The 13,848-nt window shown below is 35.4% G+C and overlaps 1 protein-coding gene across 3 annotated transcripts in view; it reads right to left on the reverse strand.

Moving 5' to 3' along the window:
• Positions 1-622: 622 nt before the first annotated feature.
• The window catches only part of SLC4A7 (solute carrier family 4 member 7), a 110,906-nt gene continuing 97,680 nt past the window's right edge, over positions 623-13,848 (reverse strand). For all 3 annotated transcript variants that reach the window (XM_072940892.1, XM_072940894.1, XM_072940893.1), the window contains 4 exons: positions 11,926-12,057; positions 9,613-9,710; positions 6,756-6,863; positions 623-4,838 (listed from right to left, as the gene is read on the reverse strand). In XM_072940892.1, the coding sequence (XP_072796993.1) occupies positions 4,757-4,838; positions 6,756-6,863; positions 9,613-9,710; positions 11,926-12,057 (420 nt within the window). In that variant the 3' untranslated portion in view covers positions 623-4,756. The remainder of the gene's footprint in view (positions 4,839-6,755; positions 6,864-9,612; positions 9,711-11,925; positions 12,058-13,848) is intronic.

Below are 13,848 nucleotides of genomic sequence, written 5' to 3' on the forward strand. Positions count from 1 at the left end.
TGCAGAAAACACAGGAGGGAAGTGTTACAGACATGCCTAGTGGAAAACAAACCTAGTACTGCCATTTGCTATTACTAAAAAAATTTCATAATGAAATTAAAAACAGAGAAGAAAAACAAGACTTGAGTCTGTGAGAGTTTAGTATTAACATGTTCATTACACATCATGTGATGTGTGTTCATTACACAACACAATGCAAAATTCTGAACAGGTGTGTCTTAAAAATAGGGGAAAGAATGGACTAGCCTATCTTCAAGGGCTTCAATTTCAATATTTAACTATCAGAAAGTCACTGTGATACAAGTCAGTAAGAGAAAAATACAGATGTATTACTCAAATAACTGAAGTAGCATTTTTTGGTACTGCCCTGATGGCTTGAATGTATTCCTGTATCTGTAAAATGACTGTACTTCCCCCCGAAATAAATTTATGTTAGGTTTGAAAACAAAAGGAAAGAAAGGAAGTCGTTGTGAAACACGATTTTGGTTCATCTTCTTTTCTCACTGTTTCCTCTTTTCTGTGTCCTGCTTACTGAAGCGCATGATATTAGGAAGCTGGAAATAGAAACTGATTTCTCATGAGAAAGACATGCAGCTCTTCTAATCTTAAAGTAAAGACAATATTCAGCGACTGAGTCAGTACTTTTATTGCTCTTTTGACTTCAGTAACATTTCCCAAAAATAGTTTTCTTCCAATATTATGAAACAGATTTGAAAAGCAGGATTATTCACATTATAGACTTGGTAGATATTTGTATTTCAGATAAATGAAAAATATCGGTTCTACATTTTAAATGTTTACTTTACTTTGGATTTTATTACAAAAGAAAATATTATCATTGTAATTATAAAAGTCATAAAAATTAGAACTGTACTGTTCTTATTATACCAAGCTATCAAATACTGTATAAATGAACAATAAAATTCCATTTCTATTTAATTTAACATAGTAAACACGGAAAGATAAACCCCCTACAAAAACAAAAACAAAAAAAACACAAAACTTTTAATATGAAATTCACAAAAGAAAAGCCACAACAGAAAAATCAATCAACACACAAAAATCTGATTAAAAAAACAAGTGGGGTTTAACAATTACTCTAAGTCAACTGTAGAAGTCAGTATATGCTAGTTAATTTATATGTGTAAATGATCTATAGATGATTCCACCTTCAACTATGCTTTCCTATTATTGACACTTTTTAAAAAGTTAGAAAAGAACCAACTTTACCTTAAAACTGCCAAATTTTGAACACTATTTTAAATTGTGAATCTCCTTAAAGCCTTATGTTTACTTCTCACAAATAAATAATTGTTGGACTAAACCAAAAGATGTTTCACATAGTTCTACTGCATACAACAGCAATGATGTGATCTACATAAATAAGTTTAAAACATTAAATTATTTTAATTTAAACATTTCTGAATTAATTACAATGTTCTATCAATGGCTTACATATCTGAAATCAGAGCACTTTAAAACAGGATTCACACGCTATACTGTTGAGCCCATTTACAGAACTGATGTACATAACATGATCATTTAAAAACTGCAAGTTCTGGTGTCATACATCTGTGTCAGAGACCATTTTTTTCTTTTACAGAATTTTGAACCTGCCTTTGCAAAAGGAAAAAGCTACAAAGCTATTATAGATACACAGAAACTGCAGGTATGTGGAAGAAACAAGCATTTTTTTTGATGGAGAAAACAAAAGTTAATCATTTTGAGTGGTAAAGAAATCAGCTTTATAAATACACGCATTAGCACACTACAAAATGCCATCCTACACATTTTACAGACTTGGCAAATATGAACAATGATACGCCACAGCTTTTTTAAACGACTTGGGATTTGCGATTGACGTCATTCACACAAACACACTCACACGTACACACACCCATCAGTAAGACCGTGTGCCTCATTCTGCATCTCTAACATCATTAGAGCATGCATAGCATCATCCTCTCATCCTAAGCAAGGTCTTAGTTCATTGTTGTCTTGAAGCTGCAATTTTAGAGTGAAATAGCATTCAAAAGAAAGTAAATTTTAGATGGTCAGCATGAGGATGTGTTACAGTCTTTGTAAACAGACATCTGTAAATAAATAAAATGGGTGGAGGAAAGAACACCCTGAGGTGGCTCTGCAGCCAGGGTCTCACCAGCACGAAGCTCCACCCTGGAGACCAGAGCATCTGAGAAAGTGCAGGGCTGTTTATATGAATTTATTGTATCAATGGACTATGTACAGGTTTCGTTCTCTTGCACCTTGAGGTAAATCAGTGCATCGCAATTACTGCTGCTCGTGTATGCCTGTTCAAGGCAACATTTACAAATCAATGTATGTAGTAAGTCATATTTTCACTGTCTTTCAGTGAATGCTATCCATGATCGTTATTTCTCAAAAACAGTGGGAATACATCACAGCCACATAAAACAAGCAAGGACTTAAAATATGAGTTACCTTTGCTTTTCAATGGAGTAGTCACATCAGATGATTTGTGAGTCAAGTAGTCAAAAGAAAGCAGAAACTATGAACAATCAGGAACATAGTACAAACATTTTGAGTGCAAAGCATTTTGCAAGTCATGGTTTTTCTGGCACCGGACAGACAAGACCACTGGTATTCATAATTCATTAAAATCACATCGCCACTATGATCCCAGGTAGGTTTCAGTTTAAATTTTAAAATCATTTCCTGTGAAATAAGCCCAGTTGTTGACCCTGTGATGTCCAGACACAGGAAGTGATGCGAGGAAATCCTCTTGTGCCGGTTCCTCAGGGACTTTACAAAATCACAGCAGCAAACACTGGGGTATTTGGAACCAACTGCGCTGCTGTGAATGAAAAGGACTCACTTCAGGGGACGCCCCGAAACAGTAAGAAGCACCGTGGGTGACACTCTGTTACCAGCAGCCGACAGTTTCACTCTTCCTTACGCCAGCTTTATTTTCTGCAGAAAATCCACTAGCTTTCCACCCTCCCGTATGAGGCAGAAGTTGAATCCGTTTTTTTAACTAGAATCAGAGAATCTGGTGTGGAAATTATACTAGCTAAGTGGTTGAGAATGGATTGCCAGAGCTGTTGAAATACCAGCTTTTGGCGTTCCCATGATCCGCTGTAAGATGGATTTTTCATACTTTTGTACTTTAATGGCAAATGATTAAAGGGAGAATTGGAATTTCATTAAAATTTCCATCCTAATATTCATATTATTATTTTCAACATTTCAGTGGCTTCTCAACACTCACTTGGTTTTTAGACATCCTCTCGCCAGACCAGTTTCACAACCCCATTCATCCAGTCCTACAGGCTTAACCAGAACATTTATTTATTTAATGTGGAGCTAAAAGTATATAAAAGATGACTAAAAAGACTTGCTATATAAGTTAAAAACACAGCTCAGAAAAGCGAAGTCTAACAGAAACACAAAATAGGAAGAAAGTCATCGATCTGAGCTATACATAACAAGTCTAAATTTCCTTTAAAATACAAATATGGCAGTGCTTTATAGCAAAGATGTAAAATCTACTGACAGCTTTCATATAATAAACCATAGATGCAGGTGAGCACCAACTATTTACATTAACAGTTTACTCTATATTTGTTACCTTTTCAAATGTATAATATTTAAGCGTCATATCAGTTAAAATAAATAAAATATTTTAAAATGAAATCACAGATAACAATCTATTAAATATCTATACAACAGAAGGAACAACATACACAGAAATGAAAAGTAATTCTTAATAAAGTTAATACTGATCATAAACCCACTTAAGAGAAATCTGACTCCTGATTACTTAAATCATACTACTTATAATAGAAAAATAATCAAAAACTTGAACCTGATACAAACAAAACCACATTTTAAGTAAAAGACAGCAAAGGCAGGGAACAGAGCGGGCATTCGGGGCTCTAATAAAGCATTGGGACTCAAAAAAGCATTTCTACAAAGGCAACAAAATTTAACTGCTCTAAATTGGTATTTTATAGCTTCTAAAACTCACAAAGCAATGACTGGTATGATGGTTACATTAAAAGAAAAAAACCACCTGCAATTTTGCTTGTCTATCAGAATGGAAACCTAGATGTGGAGGTTTTAAGATTTAAAATTAATTTTTAAAACTTTTATAAAAGTCACAATTACAGTTCTTTTCTAGGAAGTTTCCACTGTTCTACTGCTATGGCCAAGAAGTTCCCCTTGCTTGTGAAACACCATGGACATGTACACGGCGAAACACACACACAGCAGCCACGACACGCCAGGATGCGCGCCCGGCACTCCCGGAGACTCCCCGTCCTTCCCACGAAGCACTCGCACAAGGGAACTAACGTGAAAATTTCTAGTTAACGCAACGAAAACTTTTAGACTTATGGACAAAATACGTATCGCTTAAGGTTGGTAGGAACTGTCACTGATAAACAGACTTTAAAGAAAAGTAGACTGAATGCCTTTCCCCTACATTTTTCTATTACAGAACAGAAATAAAAATTTTTCCAACAGGATAAATATTTGAGTAGTAAGAACCATGTACCTCACTTCCAAGAGACCATTTCATTATATACACGGTCCCCAGGGTGCTCCTAAGAAACTTCACACACTACTTCAAAAAGCCCAGCAGTCACGCATCAGCAGCATGACACACAATACTGTTCTATATACAGTGACATGAAATACACACATTATATAACACACACGCATCTGTGTATATATAGCTCTCTCTGTATCTCTCTATATACTTCCTCTTGGTTCAATTCTATAATGAAGTTTCGGCATCCATGTATTTCTTTGTTGGTTCATCTTCAAAACTGATTTTCACACTTAGAGGTTTTTCGGGGCTATTTAAAACAAAGAAGGAGAATAAATGATTTTGAAAGGGACAAATATTACATTGTAAACACGGTCGGTAATAAACACCTGGAACAGCATTTTGAGATGACTATTAATACATAAACACGTGACCTGCTATTACTGTCTTGTCTTACTGCTGTCTTTTCATATCAGTAAACTTAACTGGAAAAGCAAATATGAAAAAGTCTTAGTTTTTTTAATAGGTATTTTTGCCACAGAAATTCATGTTTTTCTTACAACTGAAGGAGAGCGCCTTAAAATTGATCAGTATATGATGGCTATGTCTCATTTATTCATTTTACTTTATATATGAACAGCTGTAGCATTTGCCTTTTGTTTTACTGACGAATTCATTAAAAATTAATCTTTGTTAATACAGATAAGCATCAAGTGATTTCCTGCAAAATGTAACAAATTTACAAACTTTGCCTCCCCAAATTTGGTTCACAAATACAAGATCAAAATACATATTCTACATTTTCCAGTTAATATTGAATATAATGATTCCACGTATATGGATTTATCTGATTAATTGATTTAACTGTAACATGAATATCTGGGCTTTGAAAATTTTTCCAAAGTATAAAATACATGCTATGGTTTGCCACCTTCTCCAGACAAAACTGAAAGATACCCCAAACATTTTTCTGTTGAACAACATAACCAAACATTTTCTTTCTTCCCGTGTGATTCTGAATTAAGGGGCAAGCTGAATGAAAGGCAGGAGTACAGAAGACAGAATAACAGTACTGTACAGTTTTTGCATTCATCCTAATATACTAACATTCTGGACCAGGGGTGCTGACAAGGCGTGAAAAATTACTAAGAGTCAAAAGAGCATCCAGTGAAATTCTGGCTGCATGGAATCACCCAAAATGACAAACTGTTTAAGTTAAAAATGTCTGAGATCAAAGATAGAAGTGAAGGAAGGACACAGTCCAGCTTAGAGAATTACAACTCAAGAAAGAAATGATGACAGAAAAGAATAACAGAGATGAAGTAGGAGCAAGGTTCGAGAAGCATGCAGAGAAGCCCAATGGATCATTATCAAAAGACTGTCTCCAGAAATAACTAAACAGAAACAGCTATGCGAGCGACTGCTGGCCTGGGAATGGTTTTTGATCTGATGCCCAAACAGAACATACCGACACCCAGCACAGTGTCGGGCACAAAGTGTGCACAAAATAAGTATCTGTGGACTATGAATGACTGAGCGCCCTACAGGATAACACCTCATTTCTCTAGTGACCTACGGGATTCAAGTACTAATGATCATCAAGCCAGAATTCCTGAGGTTGAGGTCGTGAAGTGAGGGGAAAAGAAACAAGTGTTATTACGTAACAAGAAATGTAAGGAAGGGGTCATGAAACAGGTGTGTAATACATGGTCGGTTATGAAACTGAATGGCCTGTCTTATGTGCGGATTCAATTTCTTACAAACATCTTCTAGGAAAATGTTTATCTCGCTGGAAGAAATAGCAGGCTGAAACCAAAGAAGGTCTTTTTTTCTTGGACCATCAGGACGTGTGACTGAGGTAGTGTTCTATTTTAGTATTTAGTCCCTAGTAATTATCTTTCTTTATATGGTTTCTGATCTTTTATATATTTATTCGATATGCATATATTCGTTTTTATTATACAATAACTCCAATTCTTTTCTGAGATAAGCAACTATAAAGAAAAATAATGAAACAATCGGTACCTGTATCTGATTCCAGTATACAGTTAAGTGATGGAGAGGTGGGTGGGTGAAAGGAAGAAGGAAGAAAAGAAGGTTGGTTTTGTTAAGTTAGGAGAATATAAATCATGTGAATTGAGTTAAATTTAATGATTTTACTGATAGCTATCCATAAGCAAACTGAAAGTCGGCTATAGTTAGAAAATGCATAAATGGTCACAGCTACCTCGCGTTAGCTCTGGTTACTTTGGCATTCTCAGTATTCATGGACAGGGCCTTCCACTGGGCAGTTTTGGCCATTTCATCTGATATGTTAACAACTGAGGGATCAACACTGAAGAACAAATACACTTTCTGGTTAGTATTCAGTACTTGCAAAAGCATTAATACCGTCATTCTTATTCTCTATATAATATTTGCTTTCATCAACTTAAAACTGAGAAAACTCTTTGCCGTGCACTTAAAACAAGGTCTAGCAAGATATCAGTATTTTGGAATTCTACTGTAAAGGTCTCACAGGGAACTGCATTTTTCTGTATAATCAAAACTAGGAATAAGACTAATTAAACTGACAATTATGCCCCCAGGTGATTATCTTGACTATGTGGATACTATTAAAATGACATAAAAGAACAAATTAATGTGCTTATAATTATTAAAAGCAGTACAGCCTCAAATCAATTAGAAAACTTATAGTCTGCACAAAATTCAATTTCAAACAAATATGCAAAATATAAAAAGAAAAATTAACATTATGATTTTTAAAAGACTTTTTCATAGCTTTTAGAAAATCATTAAAAAAGAATTTCATAAAACATGACACTTCAAAATTAGAAATTAAAACACTGCAACAGATAACACAAAAAAGGGTTTATAAGTACCAGTTTTGGCTGGTGTAACCATATCACTAATAATTTTAGTATCACAGTGTCACTATACAAAAGTTATCAAAATCCAAAGAGCAAAATACTGTCCTTTCATTATAAGCAACAAACATACCCATTCCATGTCTATATGAAATATTGCAAAAATTACTTGAAAACCCCAAATCCAATAACAAAGCCATGTATAAATAATTTTGGGCTCAAGGTTGTCAGTCACAAGTAACAAGAAAGTATTAGGAAGTTAATAGAAATATATTTGCAAGCCTTTTTTCTTCACCAAAAGGAAAACATTTCATGCCAATAAGCAACAAATACAAATGTCGAATTAGGTGTTAAATTAACAAGGTGATGGCAGCCGGGTTATAAATCACTAAACAGCGGTCATTTAGAAAGTGCTGGCTTTGTTCATACGTCAAATCCGCGTGTTGTTTACAACCGAAGTCTGTACAGAAGACAGCCACGGTCACTGGGGAGTCCAGGAACGGCTGCTTCACCAAGTTTTTAAAAGTGCACAAATTTGAAAGCTCAGATTCACCACGGCAGAGCCATCCCACTGGAAACTCTGTCTACCCCAAGGAAATGTTTCTTTGCTCAGATACCAACGTCAAGGAACTGAAGAGAGAAAATTCCTGAAGCCCTTCCTGGCTTCTGAATGTCTTCTCTAAGCAAGAACTTTCCCATTAGCAGAAACTGAGACCTTTTTTGAAGGAAGTATGTATTTGTTTTTCCCCAAAATAAAACTAGATGGGGAAAAACTGTGTCTACATTAAATAATTTTCATATTTTATAGTGGTTTACAGTTTCTCAGTGCTTCCATGGGTTACCTCATTTCATTTTCATGGCACGTCATCCAAAGCTACTTAAGATTTAACAGTCCGGCAGAGAAACAGGTCAGCCAATTCCTGACATTCTGGATATTCAAGTTTTAAGTAAAGCAGCATTAATCATGGCTCACGTCACCACTTCCCAGACAACAGTAAATATACATATGCCCATTCTTTTTGTTAAATATCAGACAGTGTAAGCATGGCCTCCACTAACGTGTGTCATCACAGTGAGAAAGCGGTGACGTGCGACCTACAGAAACTAAGGGGCAATCCCAGCACATTGATGGGTCACTAGTAACTATCCTGGCAGGTTCTATACTCTTTTTAGCAACAAAGCCAATACATTAATTCATTTAGCAAACATTTACAGAAGCTACAGAGGCAGAGCACTGTACGTGCATATATCAAGATGTCTACACTGGCCACTTAAAGTGTATCAAAATTTGAGGGAAAATCACGAAAGGTGACAAAGAATAACAGCAATGATGAAAATTAATAGTAAAAACCATTAGAAGAAAATTACTTGTAAATTCATTTATCAAAACTAATCGATATGGACAAGTCCAAATGCTACCTCTAAAAACCATAAAGATTAGTTAAAAATGAAAGAAGGTTAAATCAAGTTAATTAAACACCAACAAACATTTTTCATTAACTGGTCAAGAAAGGAACCTATGTACATTCTAAAACTGATGTTTCTACTATAATTAGCTAGCTAGGAATGAAATAAATGTGTAGAAATAAGATTCAGATGTCTACATAAATAATACAGGCTTTTAACTTACTGAAAAGTTTACACTTCCCAACCTTTATATTTAGTTCTTAAATTTAAATACAAATCACCTGAATTATACATGGTGAATTATGTATGAAACGTTAGTTTTTCCCTAATATGAGCTCTCACTACCAAAGGTCAAATTGCACCTTGGAAACCTGCAGGAGGGTTTTAAGGCCTCTTTTAAACATAGCTACATAATGGAAGGTTATCAGAAAATGGATTATAAATGTTTACTTTCCAGCACACACTGAGCCCAGCCCTAAGGAAGGGCAGAGGGAAAAAAAAAAACTGTACTACTGAGAGAATGGGAAAATTCTAGGACTAATTCAAACTTCACTGAAACAGGAGGAGTGATGAAAGACAAGAAAATCTCGTCTGCTTGGCCAGGAAGCCAAGGTCTCCTTCACTCCTGCCTGTAACTGGGGAGGGAAGGAGCGAGAGACTTCCTCGTCCACCTGTAGGAAGCCTTCCTTGAGCTCACACACCAGATGTAGGTTTTGTCATCTTTTAAAAAGTAGGTTTCACATTGCATGACTTATTCATACACCTGACACGTCTGCGAAGCACGTTTCACAAGATAAAGTTGTATCTCACCTATATTTTAGGGCCTTCACTGGAATCTGCAAGAGGCTTCCCCCTTCAAATGGAAGGTGCACAGTTTCCTCTCCAACTTGAAGCATTCGCTCAGCTTCCTTTAACAGAAGAGTGAAGAGATTACCTTTCCCAGAATATTTCCAGGAGGACCAATTAATAGATAATATCTTAACTAGAGACCCAAACTGACAATATTATTTAATGTGCCATGACTGAAAATTTCATTTATTTTTATGAAGACATACATACAGCCCAAGATGAAAGCCACCACTGGTAAAGATTGTAAGAGGTTATAACTTTTGTCTCATAAATTAATCATTGCTACTATTTAAAAATCAATTTCCCTACACAGATTGTATGTTCAGTTAGTATGTAGGTACACAACTGAGATGAACTCTTGTGACATCTCATGGCTCTCATTGCAACACGATGTAAGCAAAGCTTCATCTGGATAAGGGAGGGTCTCAGCAATGCTGAGATGGAGGGCCAGCAACTCTGTTCTGGGAGGCAGTTCTGTGTACGCAGGATGGTCAGCAGCCCATTAGATGCCAGTAGCAGCCCCCGCAGTCTGACAAAGTCACCCCAGGTGGAGAACTCCTTAGCTAAGAGACAAGAGCCAAGACCATGACACAACTATGACCGGGGGCGGGGAGAGTCGCGGAGTAGAGGGAGGCAGTGCAGAGACTGGGAGAGCATTCCCTCTTCTTTCTCACCCATAGAAATCCCACTACTTGGTGGCGGCAATGTACCTCGCTTTAGCAAAAATAATAAAAGATAATAAATAAATAAAACCTAAGCTGAATTTCCCAGCACTCCTGGCAACTCAGCGTGGTGCAAGTGGCACTTCCTGGGTGCCATTTCTGGATGACAGGGTACAGCCCCGACCCTCCCTCCTGCTGTCTCTGATGCTGACGCGACAACTGGAGCTCAGCAGCCACTCTGACCCACGAGGGGACTCTGGGGGTGAACAGTCTACGCTGGGCTGGGAGAGAAGCAGCAGAGTTCCTGGTAAGTCAGTGGAGCTATCACAACAGACCAGTCACTTCCAAGATTCTTTATACAAAATAAACCCTTGTGTTTAAGGCACCTTTACCTTTGTCTTGTGATACCCAACTGACCTTACTCTAACTGACACAGGAAGTAATTAATAAACAAGCAATCTGACCAAAATATTTTATAAATAAATTCTGTCCTATTTGAAAAATCATCAAAAGCTCACAAATATTTACATATACAATATAGTTTTGGAGAAAACAAAACTCTTTTAAAAATTTTGGACGCTTAATTCAAATGAATATTTTAATTAGTGTCCTGATTAAAAAGTCAAAATGTTGGCTGAAAAGTAAACAAAAACCCAGTAATCTTGCCATAAATCAGCACTGAATATCTATCCAAATCATGAAAAAGATGCCAACAAGCCCTAAATGCATTTGTCTGCAAAGATTTTAAAATGTATTTCATAAACACTATGCAATATTAGGTATAAATTATGCTGATTTCTCTCAAAAATTTGAAGAAAAACAATAATTTTGAGATCAATTTAAATAGGACCACAACTTTTTTAAATGTCTATGTTCTTATGTTTGATTTTCAAACAATATTCTGAATGGGGAAACTGAGGGAGGCACTAAAATCAACAATATCATCTATGCTACATACTGGAGTGGCTATTTTTCCTTCTTACTAAGTCATAGCATTGAGCTGGTCATTAAAAAAAAATCAAATTCAGAATAGAGTATTCATGTAAATCTCAGCATATGTATCAACTAATGGTACCTAACTTTGGATATAAAAACTAAAGTTTCACTATACTTTCTGTAAAAAGATGTTTACTTAGAAGTCCTTTTTGTCCTTAGCTATGCCAGATTACTGAAATGCTGCTAAAATAAAAATGCATGCTAAAATGTAGTTATGTACTGAAGGTTAAAATAGATGGTAGGCTATGATGTAGAATTATTTTGTTACTTACACTTTAACAGTGCTAAATTCTTCTGACTGTTGATTAAGAATACATGATACACAAAATTTTTTTTAAAGAATTTTGTGGAAAGGATAAGGGCAAGTTGGTAAAATGGGTTAAGAACCTATATTTAGAACAAGTTACCTACCAACCTCTCTCTCTCACCCTCTCAGTTTCCTAATTTGTAAACTGCGGATAAGACAAGAAGCTGCACTTTACAATAATAACGTTATTAGGAAGACAGGAGGAGTGGATTTCCATTACAGTGACGGCAATAGTGTCTGCTAATTGGTACAAAACATTAAACAAAAGAATGGTGCACATTTAAAATTCTTGGCTTTTTTTTTTTTTACCTCTTTCTCTTTTTTCTTTTTGTCGTCTTCTTTCTTTTTCTTACTTTCTGGCATGAGATCATCAAGCCAACTAAGTTCTCTCTTTGTGAAACACAGATCCATGAGTTTGCGTACAAAGACTAGTGCAAGAACCTTTAAAAAGCGGGGGAGAGAATATTAAGTACCGTCTAAAAATACAGAAATTATATCACTCAGAGAAAAAGTATTTAATAAATCATAAACAGTAAAAAAGTAGCTTCATGTCTTTTATTTTAAAATACTTCTTATTTCAAGAAACTGAGTCACTTATTTACCTTTTCCAACTTTCTGCTCAAAGAAATAAAGGAAATGACATTTTTAGCCTTTTCCTATATAAATCCCTCACATTCTGCATAAAATTACAAAGCAGATTAAGCATGATGAGTATCTTCACAGTACAAGATTATTAATGTTTATGATGACATTACATTATACATATTATATAAGTAGATATAATTTTTTAAATCCCTTAAGCATTAGAGAATCCATTTTCCAGCATTAGGTTTTAACTTTCCAATCGTATCTGTGAAAAAGACATATTACTTTCATTTGCTTTTCTTTTAACTGATGCTAAGGTTGAAGACGTTCTAAAATGTTCACTGGGCATCTGGATTTCCTCTTCTGCTCTTACTATTTCCTATCTTTTGCCTGTTTTTTCAATTGGTTTTTATGACTTCTGTTTGTGAATTCCTCAAAGTTGTGTGGTTTGGATAGCAACACTTTATCTTAAATGTTACAAATATTTTCTCCCCATTCACAATCTGATTTTACTATAGATATACAAAACATTGAATTATCACTTGGTCAAATATACCATCTTTCTTTCACTCTTGGGTTTCCCTGCCTTCTTTGAAAAGTTACCCTCAATCACTGGATTATATAAACAATCTTTGAAATTTTCTACTACAATTTAACATTTAAATTCTGACTATTTCTTTCTGAATCTGACATCATGTAGTAACTTTATATAGCTCCCAGTATGCAGTCAAATCTTCTAACACTATATACTAAAGTTCCCCACTTAAATAAATTACCGCCTTTGATGAAATAGTCCACTTATATTATTCAAGTGGCAAATTTGCAAATATCCTGATAAATTTCTGGAATCATTAGTCTCTTTTTCTTATCCACTTGTCGATTCCCATGTCAATTTCACACTGCATTATCTACACTGATTTGACAGAAACTTTTAAATATTCAGTTATCAAAACACTGTGGTATCAGCACAGGGACAGTCAAGTCCCTCACCCCTGGACCCAGCCAGGAATTTTGAATTACAATTACCTCTGTTTTGTTATGCTCTACTCTCTATTATATCTTTATTTTCTCATTAATATATAATTTGTATATTATAAAACAGAAAAATATCAGGTGCATATTTTGCTGCTTTTGAAAAATGTATGTAATCTTATAACCCACATCCAGAAAAGATACAGAACACTTTCACCATCCGTATTGTTGTGGCTCTGGTATCTATTTTTCTCTATGAACTTTAAAATCACCCAGCTCACACCAAAACCCACCTCCACCACACACAAACACACAAATAAAACTAGTAAACATCATACTTGGAAGTGAGTTTTCATAATACTATGTATGCAAAACAAAGAACATAGTATATCTACCTGTTCAGGTCTTAATTTTATGTCCTTCAGTATTGTTATGGGTTGAATTGTGTCCCCCATGAAAATCTTATTTGAGTCCCAGCCTCTAGTGCCTCTTACTATGGCTTTATTTGGAAATAGGGTTGTTGCAGATGCAATTAATTACATTTGTTGCAGATGTGATTAGCTAGGGTAGTTGCAGATGTAATTAATTAACATGAGGCAGGTCATCCTGGAGAGAATGGGTTCCTAACACAGTATGTCTCCTGTCCTCATCAAACGTTCGTGTGAAGACACAGGG

The sequence above is a fragment of the Vicugna pacos genome, chromosome 17 (assembly GCF_048564905.1).
Source record: "Vicugna pacos chromosome 17, VicPac4, whole genome shotgun sequence".
Classification (NCBI taxonomy): domain Eukaryota; kingdom Metazoa; phylum Chordata; class Mammalia; order Artiodactyla; family Camelidae; genus Vicugna; species Vicugna pacos.